This window comes from Phytophthora parasitica, assembly GCF_000247585.1.
Source record: "Phytophthora parasitica INRA-310 unplaced genomic scaffold supercont2.4, whole genome shotgun sequence".
In the NCBI taxonomy this organism is placed as follows: domain Eukaryota; phylum Oomycota; class Peronosporomycetes; order Peronosporales; family Peronosporaceae; genus Phytophthora; species Phytophthora nicotianae.
This window is the reverse complement of record NW_008648990.1, coordinates 1643853-1663999: the sequence shown is the minus strand read 5'-3', so window position 1 is coordinate 1663999 and position 20147 is coordinate 1643853. Positions and strand designations below refer to the sequence as shown.

Here is a 20147-nt window from a genome sequence, read left to right as displayed (position 1 = left end):
CCTCCCTACTTTTGTGAACTCGCAATCATGTGGCCTGCATAATCATCAACATTTCAGCCAATCCAAACGTTTAACCAACATTCCATCCAATCACAGTGCGTGGATGCAGAGGACCCCATCATAATACCAACCCACTTCCAAATTCTCAATACACCGCATAGATGACTGACGTGCTGCTAGAACCCGAGGACATGGCCACCGTGGCCGAGGCTTTGGCCTTCATCGACGCCTGCGAGGGCCATGTAAGCCCCAGTGTCAGCGGCAACACAAGCAGCAGCGACAGCGGGGGCTCCCCACTGCCCGATAACCAGAGTTTGACTGTATCAACCGACTTTCCCAGCGATTTGAAGCCGCAAAAGCCCAAACGTAAGCGCCGATCAAAGAATCCCGCGGGGTATTCAACGCGATTTTTGCATCGTAAGAAGGCGGAGATGCAGCAGTTGAGGGACGAGGCAGTGCGGCTGGAAGCTCAGCTGGAAAAGCTGAGAAGCACACGAGTAGTGGGCGTTGGAGCCCTTGCGGCTCACGTCTCTCAGTTAAAGAAGAAGGCGAACTGTAAGTGGATGGAGGTGGCCATGATCGAGTTTCAGAGACGACAGAGCGCCGAATACACCAATAGGAAGCTCAGGGCGCTACTGGCGAATCAGATGAAAGTCGATGAAGCTTTACGTGGCGTTGTGATGAATAATTCGGTCCTGGAGGTACGTATTTGTCCGATTAAAACTGAGTTTTATGTGGCTAACGCAATTTTGTCTTTAAACAGGGAATGAACTTTCTGTATAACAAGCCACCGACGTCGCGACATCCGCTGGCAACAGTCGACAATAGTTCAGTGATCATGGCGGAGCTGGAGAAGAAAGTCTCGGAGATGTACTTGGAATCCTCGCTATTATTCGATGAGGAGACGGGGACTTTACGTCTTAAATGCGAAACGCAGCGCCGAGTCGATCCGCAACTTGGTCCGACAGTGGAAATCGTCACTAGTGCGCCTCTGTCGTGCTCTCTAGAAGCTGCAAGTTCTTCACTCTGGAAAGAGTTGACTACAATCCGCACGTATCCGGACAAATCGTTCCGTTACGTAAGTTTTATACAATTTTTTTTTTATTGTTTTGAACTGTTATCTAACGACTTTTACCTTGCAGATGCAAACGGGTACGCCGAATGTGATGGAGAAGAGCTTTGATCAGATTCTACGGGGAAATGACGGGGCGATGCCAGTAAATGGCTTGCAGTACATGAGGCAATTCAAGGAGGAGAACCGCGTTGTACTGGCCCGAGCGTACAGAATGCTCCTGCCCACCGACGGCTTGCAGCTTCGTGCAAACGCGTGGACTATTTTCTCTCGGTCCAAGACGAATCCTGCTGAAGCCTCGGAGCTGCGATCTTTCGTGCAGCTTTATATGGAGATCCAGCCAGGATTCGCAGCAATCCCCGAGGATGTTGCGTACTTGAAGGACGTCGCGTTCGAGTCGTGGAGTATGAAGATGCGAGGCCATGCTCAGTATTTACAGGAAGTGCTGATCGAAGCTGCGTCTGATGCCCCAGCGGGGACATCCCAACTACTGCTGAAATCGATTTGTTGACTTGGAAATCGACGTCTCGCCTTGTAATACAGTAGATGTCGACAACGTTCTATGATTTTTTTTTTTTTTTTTTGGCTAGAATATGTATTATTATTAATCGGATGAGTAAGAAAACTAAAGTCAGGGTCCACGAAATACGAAATACTACAAGTACGTTTACGGTCCCTGTTCTGGTACTAGAGATTCAAATCGTCTGCCTCATCGATCAGTCGGTTTTGTAGAAGCTGCGATTCCTCTCGCAGTTTCAAGCCCAGACTCTTCAGCACGGTAGCGTGTGAACTACAAGTGGTGTTCTTTGGATCCATGTAGATTTGCCCCCAACCTTGGACAACCGAGGTGTTTGGAGACGTCCCGGATCCAGTGATAACCATGTAACATTGGTCACGAAACTGCAGCTCGTCACTTGGCAGTGTCATAATACCAGATTTAATGATCACAACACGATCACGCTCTTCAAACTTTCTTAAAAACTGGAATCCCTGGACTTGCTTCCTTGCAGTCACTCCCTCGAGGACCACCACCCAGTTCTTCACGTACGAGTGCGATAGCCTTCCTTTCAGCTGTAAACAAGTGTAGCGAATTAGTGTTACCCTTGAAATATTTTGTTGGAATTACAGAAACTTACGCATCGCGCGGAAGCACTGTTTGTAGTCAACTCTTTCCAAACAAGACTAGCGGCTGACTCAATTGCACACGGCAAGGGAGTAGTCGATAGCATCTCAATGCTGTGTCCGTGCACATCGTCCCTCTTTGTCTTCATGCTCGCGCTTACTGTTGTTGATGGCACTGAAAGAATCTGCGACGCTAAGTTGTGGTACAACTTCGCTACTTCATGATCGAGTTCCGTGATTGTTGCTGTACAATATTTGGTGTCAGGACGTGGATCGTTCGCTTCCGTTGGAGTGGTAAACTCATTCTCCTGCAGCATGCAAACCAGGTTAGAATCTGGTCAGTTTTCCACGTAGAGTATTTTCTGAAATTTGTACCTGAGCAAGTATTTTTCTTCCCAGAATTCGACGTAGCGTTACGTCAAGCTTTTGTTGGTGTGAGATGATCGACTTCAGTTTGCGATTAATCTCCTCTGAACGTTGTCGCTCTTGATACTCGATCGCCGCTGCTTTTTGCCACACAGACTGAGCTGCTTCACTTACCATATTCATGCATCTTCCATCCCTAAAACTGGCTCGCCATTTCTTCAAACTCACAGCATAGACCTCAAGCTCTGCGATCCGACAGCGTAGAGCCTCTATCTCAGCTTTCCTCCCCTGTTGTACGCGTGTAGAGTATCCCAGCTTGTCGGCGCTCCGCTTCCTTTTGGAGCCTGTCACGCTTGATGTCTTGTCCTCGCTGTCACTGGATGCCGATGGAGGATCGTGATGGGCTTCATGGCTACGGTTTCTATTGGGCACGTCAAGGTCTTGGCCGGGGTCGAAGGAATCGATGAACGCTATCGCTTCAGATACCGCGCAGAGATCTTCAGTCGGAGTTTCCACGAAGTTCATTGCTGCGTTTGTAGGGGCGTTTCAAGAATGGCTTTGCTGTGAGTAAAGCATATAGGCGAGGCCTGGTTCTGCAAGGATTCGAGTATTATTAAGGCTCGTAAACAGAGTCTTTCATAATCTCCGTAATCATGGTGATACTTGAAAGCTTTACCGGCCGGAGTCAGCACTGCAACTCAGGATAGACTGTCCATTCATTAATCTACGGGATAATTTAAAAAACTGTCCCGTGAAATTTAGGACCAGGATCGGTAGTTGTGGAATTAATACTAGGAGTATAGTTGTACTTGTATAATATTGTAGTACAAAACTAACAAGTAAACTTGGAGCATTCGTGCCGACTCACTCGACAACACCATCCTGGATTCAATCCACGCCAGAGCTCCGCTTGCGTAGAAATGCACAGGGTGTAGAATTCTCTATATATCCGTTGAAGTTCGGGGCTTCCGTCCACGATGTTGTGTCAGTATTCACTACTGCGTTCACCCCCTCCTGCTGACTGTCGTATAAAAGCGGTTGGCGTACATACCAAAGCCAAGTAACTCGCAATGTCGTTAAGTGGTATTTATCATTTTCCAATCGATAATGGTACGGTGAAGTAGTAGCAATAGCAGTAGTAGTAGTAGCAGTAGTAGTATTAGTAGTAGTAGTAGTAGAAGTAGAAGTAGTAGATGCAATTGGTAGTGGTTGCGGCAAAGGCAGTTGCTTGTCACCGTAAACGTGTAGAATCATAATCAACCATTCGCGGTCCAGTTTCGCCACATTATCACTATGAGCTTCTGGGAGACAACGAGAGAGGATGAAGTGACCGTGACCGATGCGATCGCTTTCATCGATTCATTCGAGGCGAGTGTGGACGAGAGTGAGCACAACGGCGTCAGTGCTGATGTATCACCCCCCCGAGAGCAGCATCTCTAGTTCTCAGACGCGTCTGAATAGCATATCCAAGCCAAAACGAAAGAAAAAGCGCAACCCACCTGGGTACACAACGAGTTTGCAGCGACGCAAACGCGCAGAGCTACAGAATCTGCGTGATGAATCTCGAGCACTTGAGGATCGACTGGGCGAGCTCAAGCGATTGAAACCAGTGTCACTAACCTGACAAGAGCAGTCTGTAGTGACTACCCCTCGAAAAGCGCAATGGAAAGCTCTGGTTGAGTATGAACGGGATGCTCGTCGACAAGCCGAAGAGGCCAATTGCAGACTCAAAGAAATCCTTTCTCATCAGTTGGATACCAACAAGAAATTATGCCGCGCTCTGCAGAAACAATCGCTCTTGCAGGTGCGTTTATCATATATCTACCCTGTGAATCCTTCTGCTGTATCAACGCGGTATTTTGTGCGCAGGGGTTTGATTTCGTGTTTGGAACCACGCCAGTATCGCCTTACTCCTTCGCAGCTTTTGAGAACAGCAAGGCAATCACTGATCACCTGCAAGTTGTGGTAGATAATCTCTATCTCACGTCGGAGTCCTTGTTCGAGCCATTGGCGTCTTCATCTACCGGCTACAGTGTGCGCACCACATTTGACAAAGAACGCGGGAAAGTAGCCGAGATGAAGGCGACGACTCCTGTTGCATGCTCGATGGAAGAGACGGCCAAGTCGGTGTGGTTAGAGCAGAATGGTCACCAACCAGACCCACAGAAGTGGGCAAGACGGGTACGTTCTCGTGTCAAGTACGGTTAATGCAAAAGCCTGATAACTCTCTATGTTCCCTGTATAGATGCTCGGTCGTAAGCCTAATTCACAGGAGAAGAATTGGATCTTATCGGTCACGTACCAGTCCTACGTCAAGCACGTCAAAGGCATTCAGCTCCTTCAGAAATTTGAGGAGCCGATACGTCAAGCACGTCAAAGGCATTCAGCTCCTTCAGAAATTTGAGGAGCCGAACCGAATTGTGTTGGCAAGGACAGATCTCATGACACTCACAACTGAAGGATTGCAGTTCCGCGACAAGTGTGTGACTGTCATTACTAGATCGGATTCAGATCCATTGAAAGCGTCGATCGTTCGCATTTACGAGGAAATCTACATGGACCCTCAAGGAGGTTTTACAGCTCGAGCTGAAGACCTGACGTATGCACAGGATGTCGTCCTAAAAACGCTCAGTTGGAAGCTTCACAAGTACTCACTCCGACTTCAAGCCGTGCTGGTGAATCAACTTCCTTCAACCACTCAAAAACAGTGCTGATACGTCACAAACGAGTGACTTCGATTTCATCTGTATGGAAAATACATGTTGCTTACCTGCGTTTTGTATACAATAATCGTTTTGGAAGGACATCAAATTTATGAGGCTAAAATATTTTAAAATTCACAATTTGTATCACCAGAATTAACAGGGTATTTGAAAATATGTGGGTTGTTTGCTGTTACGACCTCCATAAACACCTGTCTCCATAATCTTCTGCCGCTCCCCACCCCGCACGTAAACGCCACAACTCACACAACATCTCTTCCATTTCCCAATTTGCAGTGTCCATCCAACCCAGCAACCAAGTCCCAACTCATGAGCCTATACTGCTCTAAGAACGAGGATTTCGTGACGGTGGAGGAAGCCATCGCCTTCATTGACTCGTTCGATCAACTCTTAGGCGACAGCGGCGACTCGGACGTGTCGAGTACAAAATCCATTACTCCACCTGCCAAAAGTGCTTCACGCAGAACAAACCCTCCCCGGAAACGCAAGTCGAACCCTCCAGGATACACAACCCGAATGCAGCAAAAGAAAAAAGTGGAACTTCAAGAGTTGAGGGACCAAGTTCGCGAACTCGAGGAACATGCCGAGCAACTCAAAAGACTGCGACCCAACAAGCCAACACAGAGAGTATTAGATCCTCAGATCGCAGAGCAACAGGCCAAGTGGGAGCAGATCGTCGCAACGGAGTATGTAGCTCGACGACAGTCCGAAGAGACCAATCGTAAGCTCCGGACGATCTTGGCTCACCAAGTCGAAGTGGACAAGAATTTGCGTCGTATTCTGCACAAACGTTCCCTATTACAGGGAATGGACTTTGTTTTCGGGAACGAACCCACATCGAGGTACTCGTTCACTGCGTTTGAGAACAACAAGTCGATCATAGATCACTTGGAACAGAAAGTGGCACAGCTTTACTTGGACTCGGAAACCGTGTTTCAAAGCGGACCACCGCCTTCTATCAGCTGCAGTATGCAGATGAAATACATCGAAGCTTTCGGCATGACAGCGGAGGCCCTGTCAACGACACCCGTACCGTGTTCGATGGAGGTGGCCGCTGATATTTGCTGGAAGGACTTGAGTATTCCTCGTCCTTGTCCGGAGAAATGGGCACGTTGTATGAAAAGCAGGCAACCGCATTCGCACGAGAAGAATTGGATCCTCGCGCTGCAGTGCCAGTCGTACGTGAAACAAGTCAAGGGCGTTCAGTTCCTGCGAAAGTACATTGAACCGAATCGTATCGTGATTATCAAGGCGGACATGATGACGCTCAATAACGAAGGACTGCAGTTTCGTGACCAGACGTGGACTATCATCTCTCGTGCTCAGACTAAACCGAACGCTGCTGTGGTGCGAGTGTGTGAGCAAATGTTCTTGGACCGAGAAGCCAGTGAAATAGCAACCTCACGTCCGGAAGATATTGACTATGCGCAGAATGTAGTGCTTAAGAATTTGAACTGGAAGCTGAGGGAGCACACCACACACCTACAGGACCAGCTGATTGAGGAGACGCAAAACTTTGGGATGGTACCGGCAGCGTAGAGAGGCTTAAGAGCACAGTGTAGCTGCAAAATGCAGTATAGTTCACTGCAGCACTTAGATTTACTTGATAATCTCTCCACGAACGCGGTCTTGGTGTAGACGATTTAACCTATTACGGCGTGGACTCTGAAAAAGTAACCCGCTACGTACTTTGTAATTTTTGCAACATTTCTTCGACGGTATTGTCATGTAAGATTTCGCGCAATAATTATATATGTATTGAAGAGTTGAACTTATAATTGTATGTATTGGAGGGTAGCATTTTTTTTTCGAAAACATTTACAATGGGACGAATACAGGATCAAATGAGAACTTGACAAGGAGCATTGGATCCACGCTAGCTCTGACACGTGTTTCAGAGAACAAAGCAGATCTTGTTACTTCAGCAAAAAAGAAAAAAAGACAAATCGAACAGACTTTGCCAAATTGCGGAGACTACATCCAGGTACGATACTTCTCGTAAAAAAGTAAATTTCCCTTGACGCTGAACTACTATCAGTACGTAGCCAATTTCAGCGAGTTCGTATATTGCCGTCGGGCGTAATTCTAGCGTTGCTGAACACGATCGAGGTATCCTCGAGAGTATCCAACTTTTCCATCAATACTGGTACCATGTCCACGTTGTGTTGGAGGCTAATGAGTTGTTCATCCTCCAAATCCCAAGTGAAACGAACTCAGCTCGGGAAAACGAAATGTTGGTCTCTTAATTGCGCAGCAATTTGGGCGGATCGACTTCCTTCTCTAGCAGAAAAGAGATGCGGAAACACAATCTGCATTGTCAGTGCTGAAATCGTGAAGCTGGTGGTGGAAAAGGCGATGAACGAGCGCTCCGCAGTCCTCTTCACCTGCTTTAACTCCATCCTTACAGCTGGAAACCACTGCGTGAAGAGATACCAGTTCGTCACCAGTGTATCAACGCCGCTTGAGGTGTTACTCAAAACATCAGGAGCCATCGTTGCATATAGAAAGCTCAGGTCCTTCGAATTGATAACATCACTATCGATGATACCACACTGAAAGGTACGGAAGTACTCGGCAACAACGACCCAGACCGTTAAAGTTCGAGGTGGCCAGAGTATGTATCGATCACGGTAGTGCTTGAGTTGAATAATTTCTGCACTCAATTGTCGATTCGAATTCTCGAGCTGTTCTTGGTATTTTCGTTTGCGCTCTCGATATTGTCGACTATAATCACGGTTGGTGAGCGTGGTGGTGAAATGTTGTTTCTTCTCCGTCTTCTTCGTCTGTCCTTGAGATGATTGGTGGTACCTACCGTCTCTACCATATTGGATGCAAGCATCCGGTTGCTTGAAATCTGAATATCGGCCGTTTTGGGTTTTGTGCTCCATGTCGGCCTTAGCGTACGGACAAAACGGTACGTATTGTTGTGTCTGATGCTGGCTGGTGTCTTCAACAATGCGGTACAGAGTAGAATAGAAAGATCGAGCCTCATCTCCGATTACTCTGTCGCTTGATGTTTGGACGCCTGGAGGTTGGAGTGTGATCTGCATGATCAGTTGGTTCAGCGACAACAAACGAAATGAAGACACGTTTGGAATATGTTGTTACTACAAGCAGCAAATTGAGAACTGAATTGTTGTGTTGCCAAGCTTCGCACCCGACCTCTTACCGAGTAATCCGAACTGCCCCATAAACTACTAAGCTGTGGACAGGAGAGGCGATTGGGTGTTTACGAAATGTGTTGAATACGGTGTTTTGGTTTTGTCCATCATATTACAATAAGTGGAAAGGCATAATGTTTATCGTAGGAGTCGACGACGTGGCAGTTTGTATTCAATTTATTTTCTTTTGTATTGCTCCATAAAAGAAAATAGGCTTTTTAAATTTATTTTATGTAGTAAGAAGTTGGTAACGAAAGACACAAAATACTTTTTTCACGGATTTAACGACTTTTAACTTGTTTTTTTTTACAACAATGAACGGACAAATAAAGGATACAGTTCTACCTCCTAGGACAGTTTCAATACCCTTTCTACGGACCGTAGATCTAGGCGGAGTTGGCGAGGGAAAAGACCTCGCTCAAGACGCTCCTTACGACCGTGAACGCTGATCAGATTTTAAGTGGGGTATTTTGTGTTTGTATAACTCCGTATTGTAAAGGTTAGCATTCAGAACGTGGAAGCTGCGTACTGAAGTGCGCGTTGGCTCCACTTTCAACTGATAAAGCCTATTCGCATCTGACAACTCATTTCGTACACGCCAGTAGTGTCGAAGATAAACGACACCTAAGAGGATAACCAGATGCTCACACGCCAACCCGCAACGGTCCGTCCAGGTGGTCTTTCCAGCAAAGACAACCGAAAGATCATGCCCAACCTCCGAATTCGAAGTTCCAGCTCTTCGGGATCCGATATTGCCCCAGCCGCAATATTCTCCCTGTTCTCTCCATCTGCCCTACAGACAGACGGTTACGCATACGGGAAAGTGGTGGACGGTGGCGTAGACGACGAAGGAATGATGCAAGTATCGCGATTGAACAATGGGCGATGGGCATCGCTACCAGTGCTGGCAACCTCACGGCCTCTAGCGGAGATCCAAGGCCGCGAAGTGACCGCAGATGAAGCCCACAGTGGCATCGGCACCTACGTCGGCTGCTGCGTGTGTATTGCTCGACTGCTACCTCAATCACCTCGGGTTTGGGATTATGGTGTCGTTACGGATTACACCTGGGATACCAACGCAGCCGCCGGCACCCTCCACATCACTTTCAGGTCGGAATCGGAGTCAATCCCCTTTCGTGAGGATGCAATCGAGGTTTTACCAATTCCTATTTACGCTCTGCGACCCTGTCTAGGCATTCCGGTTCTGACACTAATAGAAACGGATATGCGGAATCGACATGCTTCCGTCCTCAATCATTTCATGGGGACAGGTTGCAGAGCAACTCGCAACTCCTCCAACATTCTACGCAAAGTGGGCGCCGTACCAGTCGAGGAAGCGCAGCATATTCCTCTGTTTGACAGTTCTTCTAATTGCGTCCGTACCGTGTCAATTAAATACGCTCTGGACTTCTCATATTTCTCCGGAAATAATCGTCGTCGCCCCCAACGCGTCACACGGGGAGATACAATCTTCAGTGAACCTCAAGCTCCAACGGCAGCGGTACAAGAAGAGCCACCAACTCAGTCTGATGCTGCCGTTGTCGATTATCTTCCTGGCCAGCTCAGTGATTCCGACGACAGTGACAGTAGCCTATCCTCAGAACGTCGCGGACAGGAAGTGCCGCATCTGCGGGAGCCCAAGCGCGTCCGAGATGGATTTGGAACGGACAATGACGATATTCAGTCACTTAAGCGACTTAAAATGTCGTATCTCAATAACCCTTCAATGCTCCGCAGCATCGACCAGCTCATCGCTGTACGGGAATCGTCAGTTTCGTCGGCAACAACCAGTGATCTGGTGGGGTTTGCAACCAGCACTACCAGTGCTTCAGCTCAATTTCGCCCATCCGCTACGCAACGGACAGTTCACCGCCAGCTCGTTAACGGTACGTACGCTCTGATGGATGCTCAGTTACTCCTTGAGACTATTCAAGTGCAGCACGAGCAATTTTCGTTCTTGCTACACCCGTCTATCCTGCGCGCCATGTTCAGCTGGGAGTTTGGGCTTCGTAGATTGTCAATTATGCATTTTGCTCCAGTTACAGAATACTTTCGAAGAAATTACTCGTCCACTCACGACATGACGGATTTCTCCAGATCGTCGGCACTACCGCAGGCGTTAGTTCCTGCTCACCTTAGTGATGTTATCGATGCCCTAGACTGCTTAGGTCTCGCGGTGAATATGGTTTTTCTGCCGTATGTCTCTGACCTGGTGGATGCAGCACGGAAACTGGTAGTTCTACTCAAGTCACAGCAAGGATTTACGTCTGCCATTGGTAGGGGAGAGCTGGTTCACTGGATAAATGGGCGACTGGAACGGTTCCGTGGAAGACTTGCACTTCAACACTTGGAGGAGGCGAAGGCGGTTCGCCTCCAGTTCTCTGTCTCTGATCCGTCGTTTATACGGGTCACTCAGATTATTACGGCGGCTTGCGTACAAGATCTTCGAGCTCAGCAGGTTCTACCACAGCAGCTTACAGCCCCACCTCAGTCGCGAAAATCAACGAGGGGGAAAGCAGCGTTACCCAGTCAGCGCGTCCCAGTGCCACAGAGTGTGCTTGACGCTCTACCGACCCTAAATGGAAAGTCGCTGTGCATGCGCTACCTTTCGAAGTCGCCCTGCCCTAGCCGGTCGGAAGGCTGCTATGCCAAGAAACGCGGCCACTTCACTCCAGAATCACTACCTGACATCGTCTTCGATTTCATTCAACACAACTACGGAGGCCTAAAGGAAGAATTCGCTGCAGTAAAACGTGAGGACCGTGATATCTGAAGAAGCCAGGGAGTAAGACACGGCTTATTTACTCCCCGGCCAGAACCTAAGCCACCGGACGTAGTGCAACCTTCAACACAGGTACCTTTGGAGAGTATTCTATGTCGAGAGGAGCGTTCTTTCACGTCAATAGCAGAATCTGGTAACTATTCGGTCGATTTCCCCTCCACGGCACCGGAAGCAAGAGGGGTCGGAGCTGATGTGATGCCACAGGTGGACATCGGCGAAGCGAGATCGACAGTCATAGGAATACCAGCGCCTCTTGCGCAACATGGCCATGAGTACCAAGTCACTCATCGTGCTGGCAAGCATGCTCGTCAAAATGACGACACGCATTTAGATGCGTCCGAGTCACGACAACTGGAGATGGCAAAGGCGGCATTCCTCCAACGGGCTAATTGTAAGTACATGGCGACGTTCACGGCACGGCAACGATTGCTAGATCTGCATCGGGATCGCGTGGCGGCAGCGGTAGCTTCAGCGTTGCAGCACCACGGGATTCAGCTACCGTCAACCTCTCCACGAACAGTTACTTCTAACGGGACGATCACTCATCTTATCGACAGAGAGAAGCAACGCGCGTACAGTACATTTATACGGCGCTCGAAAATGCAACTTCCCGAGTTCGTGCGCCTCATACGCGGCGAAACCAGCGAGGACCCAAGACCTAATAAAGGGCTTGAAATTCCTTCGCACGTTGAGGGTTGGAGCTCGTCACTTGTGGGATGACATTGTGACGCACGGGGTCCGACCACGGTGGAATTCTCAATTTCAACAACAGCGTACACCACCGCGCAACCATGTTTCAGCTACTTCTTGCCTTAATGAGCTCGTGGAGAAGATACGGAAAGGACAGGACTCCGACAAGTACCTTGTACTGGATATTGATCTACTGGCGGAGCTAGAAGGGATCACTTGCAGCTTTTTTGGGGCGGTGGAAAAATCTTCTCCCGACACCTCACATCAAGTTCATGCAATTCACGATCTGTCCTATCCAGAACTTGCTTCGGTCAATGACAATACGGCTGTGGATGATTCCGTCATAGTGACCTACGACGGTCACCAAGCTTTGGCTCGTCGAATTTTGGAAGTCGAAGATGAATTCCCCGACGACGCGATGATATTGTCTGACAATGTCAGGTGCATTCAACCATATTCCAGTACATGAAGACCACGTAGGGCGTTTTTCGGGTACGGTTCCTGAGTTAGGCATCTTGGTGATCGATCTGTCCTGTCCATTTGGCTGGCGGCTCTCGCCGCAGCACTACTGGACGGCTGGAGCAGCAATTACGCACCTTTATGTGGCATCAGCACCAACATGGCCTCTCCAGCCTTCGGAAGCGGCAACACCGTTCGATTGTAAGACGTGGTGCGATGACCATAACCTTATTGAACCATACATTGGAACTCGGCTTGGAGAAGGCAATCTCGCTCTACGTGGGGCCATCGTCAGCATACTGGGTCCAGAAGCGATCAATGAGGAGAAGTTTACACTATGGTTCAAGCGAGGTAAAGCGCTTGGGTTGCTGTGGGATATCCCAAATGGTTCACTGGCAATGCCTAGAGACAAGGTTGCCAAGGCGCTTGGTCGAGTCAACGCACTACTGGAATCAACGGTGACTTCGCGATCGCAAGTGTATAAACTACTTGAAAGCTTACGGCACGTCGTCACGTGTGTTAGGTCCGGCACACCGTTCTTCCAGAGCTTAGCTGCGCTAACGTACTCCACGAGACGATCAGTTCAAATTCCTGTCACCGATGCAGTACGAGATGACTTGAATTGGTTCCGGATAATTCTCGGTGCTGCTGATTTGAACTCGATCCCGCTATCTCGTTTCACGAATTCGCAGCGGGTCGATTTCGATATCTATATGGACGCCAGCAATTATGGATTGTGTGCACTATTTCCTGCACGGCGGGAATTTCTTCAAGTGCAGTTCGACGAAATGGAACTCCAAAGCATCGAGGAATTTCGGTGCACCGGAAGCGGCGACCTTGGAATCAACCTACGAGAGCTCATGAGTGCGGCATTTGCGTCGATAGTCTGGTGTAAATATTGGACAGGGACTTCACGACATCATCTAAAACATGTCCGCTTCTGGATCGATAACAAGGCTGCTGTATCATGGAATAATCGCCGGAGCAGCAGGAACAAAACAGCTCAAACTGTACTGCGTATATTGAGCGTTCTCGAAACGATAAACTCGTTCTACACGACGGCTGAGCACATCTCGGGCGCTGACAACACTATGGCGGACGCGGATCGCGAGTGTGGCAAGCAAGTTCCTATTCCGACCAATTTACTAACCTTTCGTATGGGTGGAAACAGGTGCCGATCCCTCCTACATCAAGGAAACTTTGCAGAGTCTGGGAGCACTTCTGCGAGCAGGGGCCCTCGCCGAATCATCTCGCACGCACTACCAACGATACTGGAAGCAGTGGATCGACTGGTGTCGCTGGATGAGCTATCCTGAATGGCTCTCCGATCAAGACAATAACGGAAACGCTTCGCAGCTGGGATCCTTCGCTGTGTTCCTGTGGCGTTACGGAATGAACAAGTCTGCCCAAGGAAACACTTACTCTACCATCTGTGCAAAGCTTTGCGCAGTACGCTGGTATCACAAGAACAACTTGGGGTATGATCCCGGTGATAACGCCAGCCACTCCATCTTGTTACGTGGAATTCGCCGGTTTACCAAACCAGTCGCCAAGCAATATCCCCTGTCGGTCGACCTACTGAAAACGATTACCTCCAGTCTAAACCTCCAGGAAGCTCGCTCCCGCTTGCTCTGGGGTGGTATTTTGCTCGGCTACTTCTTCTTGCTTCGCAGATCCGAATATCTGTGTATCGGTAGCAAGCACCACGGCTATATCATACGACTCCAAGATATTTCATTATACGACAAAGCTGGGCGTATCTGTAGATCCCGGACAGCAACTCCAGTGGGTATCCGGCTGACTGGCGCGAAAAACAACCAATTCGGGCGCGAAGAGGTCAGATACCACGAAAAATCGGGTGACGCAACAATTTGCCCGGTCCTCGCAGCTCGGTGGATCTTCAAGGGTGCCAAGGAGTTTAACACGAGACCCGAGCAACCGGCACTCTCAATTAACCATAACACGGCAATTACGGCTAAGGAAGTCGCGAACGTGATCAAGAGAGCAGCAGAGGCACGTGGCATGGATTCTACTCGCTTCTTGACGCATTCAGTACGTATCGGCGGGGCCACGGCGCTACTCAACGCAGGAGCCGATAAACTCGCCATCAAATTACTAGGAAGGTGGATGTCCAGCGCCTACGAAGATTATCCGGTATTAACAGCTCAAGGAACACCAGGGATGTCGCGCCTAATGTGCTAAAACTACTCGCCGATCATCCTCCGCAGTCAAGAAGAGCTGGATGCAATCTGGGGTGCCACCACTCCTCGCCCGCTACAGATACAAATACTACCTATTTCCCCACTCGACTGCGATAGTTGGAAATGGGTAGTTTCGCAACGGACGAAGAAGCTCGAAGAGAATCAAGTCCTAGAGAGGCGTCCGTTTCCCGATCACACGAGAGGTAGTGAAGACTAGTCATTTCCAGTTTTTAGCTGTAGCTCTCACCCACCACTCCTCGCCCGCTACAGATACAAATACTACCTATTTCCCCACTCGACTGCGATAGTTGGAAAAGTCATAAATCATGATTAGTATCGTCGATTTCACTATGTAGTGGTATGTAAATGGATATTTTCATGCTCTGGCGGGAAAATAGCTTTTGAGACTACCGGTAGGAACGAGAAAGATGAAACCAACGCCGACCTCTAGGAAGCGTAGTAGCGTTAGTTTCAGATTTACACTGTTGAGCATAAGTCCTTCTGTTTCAAGCCAGCCAGCTTTCACCACTCCGGAACATAGTTCGACTAGTGCCCCGGCATTCCTTCACCTCTCACCAGAACTGGTGGGTGCTGAGTTTGACCATCCATTTTTTGCAAGGGTGACCCATGTCAATGAATCCGACGTCTGCTTTTAAAGTCTTGAAGGGGGGGGGGGGGGGGTGAAATAGTGTCACGAGAAGTTGCGTTGCCACATTTAGTGAAGGCGAGAGAGGTCAACGCAGTCGGAGAGCTCTCGCTCCTACGGCTTTCTGTGTCTGTCTCATCCGATGGACGCGTTATCTACGGTCAGCCGCTTCGACGGAAGGCCTTAACATGCTATAGATAGCGATGGACGTTAAGTCAGCGCGTTATCTACGGATCTGTCGACTCTGCCACTGATTGTGGCATTACTACTTCAACATGAAGAGTTTAGCTGTACTGATTGGAGTGATGAAGACTTGGAGGAGCTAAACACATCGATCCTAAACCGCGTACTTAGACACCATGGTTCAATGGCCTCGAATGACATTAGCCTTATTTTGGATGGCCTGAGGTGTACCGAGAGTTTACCTTCTGGATCGAAGATATGCCACTGGATCGACCCACAAACCGGAGAGGGAACCGAATTTTCACTTCAGCATGCCATCGACTGCGCATATTTTGTTGATGGCGGGATGGCGGAGAGCGTCGGTTCATCATTTTGCCGACCACCCGAAACCCAAGAAGAAAATGAACCAGAACCTCTTGAAGAAGGCAGTGCCTATTCTTATATGAAGCAGCAGAATTATTTGACCCATTTGTCGCGATCGAGGAGACAGAAAACGAAGTGGTGGCGCCGCGAACCGCCGATGATGAAGAAAACGAAGAACTTGCTCCTGCCAGTGTTGCCAAGCGCCAAGCCAAGCGCGCTCACAATCCTCAGGGACGGGGCTTTGGCGAGATAACCCTGGAAACCATGCAGAAGCGTCAGAGACGGATTTTCCAGGCGGCGTTTGACAAGGATGCCATGATTGTGGAGAGCCTCGGAGACGACTTGGAGCTGCTAGAACGTTTTCTTTCCATTCGCCAAACTAAGCATGCGCCGTATAACCCCGTAAGTGCGGCCATTTTTACCGCTCCAGCCGCTACTACACCCTTGGCCCCACCCAGAAGAGCTGAAACAACGTCCAAGTTTGCATTCACTCCTCACACAGAGCAAGAGTTCTTACACGATCAGATCACCTCGGTAAAACACAAAAGTAAGAACCCTAACCTGTATGTGAGTAGCTTGGTCCGGTCTGGTGCGGTGGAGTTTAAGGCGATTCCCGGTGTGTGCACGCGGCTGTACGACATTCGATTTGAGTCCAAGGGTCTATCCATCATGCATTTCGCTAAACTCTCTCAAGATGAGCGAATTTCTTGGCTACATTCCGGTGGTTCAAATTTTGACAATCTATCAGCCACTGTAGAATTTACGAAAGCCTCACCAGCAAGTTCCATCGATGATGTGGTAGCTGCAGTTCGAGTTTTGCTGGGGTATTCACGTGAGTTCTGCTGCAAAGCACTGATTAACCTCACCGAGAACATCCTGCGATTCTTGGATAGGACACTCAACCGAGTAACGTGGGATACAAGTGAACTTCCGTGCGTTGTATACTGGGTATATGATGTGCTAGAGGATTTTCGCGACGCTGTGGAAACTGTGGATGATCTTACGCTTCCAAGACTCCGGTGTTCGACAGATGATCGGCTACTTCCTGTTCTGATGTTTGTCAAATTTCATCGGCAGGTGGCCGAGATCAAACAACAACAGTACACTACGAAACCGTTACCGGTACCCTCGATCGATCCTAGAGTGCACTCGGTTTTGCAGACACAAGCGAGAGATAACGACAAGAATCGGCTTGGTCGCATACCGAAGCAAGTGTTGAAGCGTTTACACACACAGATTGACCCGGCGCCTGGCGAATCTCGTCCACTGTGCATGTGGTATCTATCAAATCTGGGCTGTACAAGTGGCAATGGTAGTTGCCCCAGTGAACGCGGCCACTTTGTGCCAAGCAGCTCCACGAGGTGGTAAAAACTGAACTTGATAGGCGACTTGGCGGCTTGAAGCCAGTGTATCAACAGCTATGACTCCTTACGGACGGATCTGCGGCGCGTTTGTCCTTGTATACTGAGTCAGCGCTGTGTGTAAATCAACGTGGAGTCACCACTTGACAACAGCACGGCGGGCGTCACAGTGACAGCGGTAACCCAACCGTGGTGGAAGACCAACCATCTCCAACCGGCAGCATTGTAGGCGAGGAGGGTACTGCCAGCGACATCTTCAAGATCACCAGTCATTCCGAGAACGAGAACAACGTAAGGGTGTTTCCCCAGTTAGCTATAGGCAATTCGACACGAAATGTGGAGTTTGCTGTGGGCCACGCGGACCGCGACGTATCGAATTCCGAAAGACAAGCAACTCTAGTACCTATGAATACGAGTAGCATGACGGTCTTTCCCCAGTTAACCAGAGGGCAATCCTTAGGTTCGACTGTGGGCCATGCGGACCATCGTTACTCAAGATTCACTCTCAGTCAAGTGACATCAACTTCTCAGAGCAACCTTGTCTCACTGTCATTACAATCGGCGAAGAAAGTCCGTGTTGCGTTGGAGGAGGAGCTACTACGGTTCGAATGTGAATTATCCAAGGTGCATCGACAAACTGGGTTCAAACGGTCTCCAGCTGAAATGGCTGTGCCGAACACAATCGACAAAATCGCAGTTGAATCCCTTTCAAAACTGATCCGTGACAACAACATGACCTTAGCGCAGCCAGCCAAATTCCTTCGGGGCGAAGATCTGAACGACGAAAGACCAAACAAGCACTTAATTCCGATCGCCTTCGAATGGTTTTGACTGGATGTCCTCATCTGGTGCTGCTCATTAAAATAGTCGAAGGTGGAATTGATGTGAAGTGGAAGCAAGAACCAAAACCCCGAAGACATCCACCTCAAAACCATGGATCGTGTCATCGATACCTGACAGCAGTCACTAAAGCGTTACGGGCGGGTCAGGACTCGAGACAGTACATGATAGTGGACGCAACCCTTTTAAATCAGTGGCGTGAAGTTGTGTGTAGCCCACTAGGTGCTGTGGAGAAGAAGGATGCTGATCCGAATGAAGAAGTTCGGGTTATCCATGACCTTTCCTTCCCTCGCGGCGATTCCGTCAATGACGCCTTTCTAGTTGAATCCGTTCCGAAGGTACGCTACGAGTCAGTGGTAATGATTGCACGGCGGATCGAATTTCTTGCGGAAAGCGGTTTTTTCGGGGCGGGTTAAAGTTCTAAAAGGCGACGTTAAGAGCGCCTTTCGACATCTTATGACTATGGCCAGCCAACTATTTCTAATGGCAGCGCTCGTCTCAGAACTTGAAATCCTCATCATCGATACACCGGCACCTTTTGGATGGTCAGGATCACCTCCTTGTTACGCTCTGTTTTTGGTCGAGCCATTTCATGGTTGGTTGGCAACAAGTCACCAGCTTCTGTATCCATATCCTCAGATGCTGAGCCATTTTTTGCTTTTAAGTGGGTTGATGATCACATTCTCGTTGAGCCCGACGTCGGGGACAGGCTCCAACTGGCTGAAGCTACCCTACGACACTCAATGCTGGCTGTTCTTGGCGCCAGATCAATTAACGAGTCCAAGTTCTCAACATGGAGTACGGAAATTGTAGTGCTGGGTCTTCAGGGGAATACCGATCGCAGGACAGTCTCCATCCCGGAAAATAAAGTTTTGAAGGCACATGGTCGGGTGCAAACCATGTTAAAACGCGGTTCTTCGGCAAAAACTGAATTTTTCAAGGTACTGGGATCGCTTCGATATGTTTCTAACTGTCTTCGTACAGCAAAACCCTTTTATCAACGTTAGCAGTCTCCGTGCACGGCTGCTCCTCGCTTTGGAAGGGTAAAATTGACGACGGGTGCACAAGCTGATCTTACGTGGTTTCAGCGTATCCTTAACCACGGGTGTTTAGCGGAGCTACCCTTGTCAATGTTCGGAGATTTGCCGACACCGGACGTGGAACGCTATATGGATGCATCAAACATCGGCCTAGCGGTGCTGGATCCAGGGTGTAATTCGTTTGACCAGATAAAATTTGACAAAGAGGAAGCGGCGCTGATTAATCAAGTAGAAGGAAAGGAAGCCGAATTCTCTATTAACGTTAGGGAGCATCTCAGTATTGCGGTTGCCTTTTGGACATGGGGGAGCAAGTGGCACCACCAAGCACAAGGGCGGGCGATTCATGTAAAGTGCTGGAGCGATAACTCAACTGCAGTCGCATGGTGCAATCGCCTTCATGCAGACAATGCATTCAGTCAGGAGATTAACCGCGCTATTGGTCTAGCTGAAGCATACTTCAACTTACGAGTTTCAGCCGAGCATTTGCCTGGATCGACTAACTGGATGGCTGACGCGGCTTCACGAGCCTGGACCGAACCTTATTTTTCACAGTGGACTAATTTTTCTTGTCGTTGGCTGCAGACACCGGTTCCTCCACAATGCCGGAAACTCTACACCAACTTCTCGAGTCACTTCAGTTTCAATCACTGGCCACAACATCAGCGACAAAATACTCGAGTACGTGGGAACAATGGACAAAATGGTGTGGCTGGCTCAACTTCTCAAAATGGCTACCAGAGGAACCACAAAAACATTCATACGAACTTGCCCTATTTGTGACTTTGTGACTTAATGTTGGCGATATGGATGGAACAACACCTGTTCCGGAAACTCTGCCTCCACCGTGCTCGCGAAAATCAGCCATACTGTGTGGTATTATTGGCGATCTCTCGGCTACACCGTCGAATTATTGCCGAACCACCAACTCGCCATCACCGGAATGCGGCGATCTGACCCTTCCACCAACCCAAAGTCACCGATCACGATAGAGATTCTCCAGTGCCTGCATTCCAGCCTCAACTTCAAGGAAACCCAGCACCGAGTCATTTGGGGGGCTTCGGTACTGGGTTCCTTCTTTCTACTAAGAAGATCTGAGTATTTAGCAGTGGGTTCGAATGTACTTCCTTACGCTATGGGG

At 49.0% G+C, this 20147-nt stretch overlaps 6 protein-coding genes across 6 annotated transcripts; 4 read left to right on the top strand and 2 right to left on the bottom strand.

The window, feature by feature from the left end:
- The first annotated feature begins 140 nt into the window (after positions 1 to 140).
- On the top strand, positions 141 to 1812 carry PPTG_03463 (hypothetical protein). The gene is made up of 3 exons (XM_008896137.1): positions 141 to 701; positions 764 to 1078; positions 1143 to 1812. The coding sequence occupies exons 1-3, from the start codon at positions 162 to 164 to the stop codon at positions 1581 to 1583; spliced, it is 1296 nt and encodes a 431-aa protein (XP_008894385.1). The 5' UTR covers positions 141 to 161; the 3' UTR covers positions 1584 to 1812.
- Positions 1760 to 3085, bottom strand: PPTG_03462 (hypothetical protein; the record flags this gene model as incomplete). The annotated part of the gene is made up of 3 exons (XM_008896136.1): positions 1760 to 2143; positions 2209 to 2502; positions 2570 to 3085. 3 exons carry the CDS (start codon positions 3083 to 3085, stop codon positions 1760 to 1762), a joined length of 1194 nt encoding a protein of 397 aa, XP_008894384.1.
- An 883-nt stretch (positions 3086 to 3968) lies between these two features.
- Positions 3969 to 7054, top strand: PPTG_03461 (hypothetical protein; the record flags this gene model as incomplete). Its single annotated transcript, XM_008896135.1, has 6 exons — positions 3969 to 4169; positions 4194 to 4364; positions 4430 to 4741; positions 4806 to 4887; positions 4940 to 5235; positions 5560 to 7054. 6 exons carry the CDS (start codon positions 3969 to 3971, stop codon positions 6820 to 6822), a joined length of 2325 nt encoding a protein of 774 aa, XP_008894383.1. The 3' UTR covers positions 6823 to 7054.
- Positions 7055 to 7496: 442 nt separating this feature from the next.
- Positions 7497 to 8333, bottom strand: PPTG_03460 (hypothetical protein; the record flags this gene model as incomplete). Its single annotated transcript, XM_008896134.1, has 1 exon — positions 7497 to 8333. One exon carries the CDS (start codon positions 8331 to 8333, stop codon positions 7497 to 7499), a length of 837 nt encoding a protein of 278 aa, XP_008894382.1.
- An 817-nt stretch (positions 8334 to 9150) lies between these two features.
- Positions 9151 to 14823, top strand: PPTG_21307 (hypothetical protein; the record flags this gene model as incomplete). The annotated part of the gene is made up of 6 exons (XM_008896560.1): positions 9151 to 11197; positions 11261 to 11840; positions 11920 to 12357; positions 12427 to 12576; positions 12671 to 13488; positions 13547 to 14823. 6 exons carry the CDS (start codon positions 9151 to 9153, stop codon positions 14575 to 14577), a joined length of 5064 nt encoding a protein of 1687 aa, XP_008894808.1. The 3' UTR covers positions 14578 to 14823.
- A 1209-nt stretch (positions 14824 to 16032) lies between these two features.
- PPTG_03457 (hypothetical protein) lies at positions 16033 to 19185 on the top strand (the record flags this gene model as incomplete). Its single annotated transcript, XM_008896133.1, has 6 exons — positions 16033 to 17132; positions 17300 to 17420; positions 17661 to 17731; positions 18184 to 18307; positions 18954 to 19012; positions 19083 to 19185. 6 exons carry the CDS (start codon positions 16033 to 16035, stop codon positions 19183 to 19185), a joined length of 1578 nt encoding a protein of 525 aa, XP_008894381.1.
- Between the last annotated feature and the right edge of the window lie 962 nt (positions 19186 to 20147).

Excerpts from the sequence above, each read along its gene's own strand:
- PPTG_03463 (XM_008896137.1), top strand. The coding sequence starts at position 162 with ATGACTGACGTGCTGCTAGAACCCGAGGACATGGCCACCGTGGCCGAG. Across the intron at positions 702-763 it reads TGAATAATTCGGTCCTGGAG|GGAATGAACTTTCTGTATAA; the intron begins GTACGTATTTGT and ends GTCTTTAAACAG. Across the intron at positions 1,079-1,142 it reads CGGACAAATCGTTCCGTTAC|ATGCAAACGGGTACGCCGAA; the intron begins GTAAGTTTTATA and ends TTTACCTTGCAG.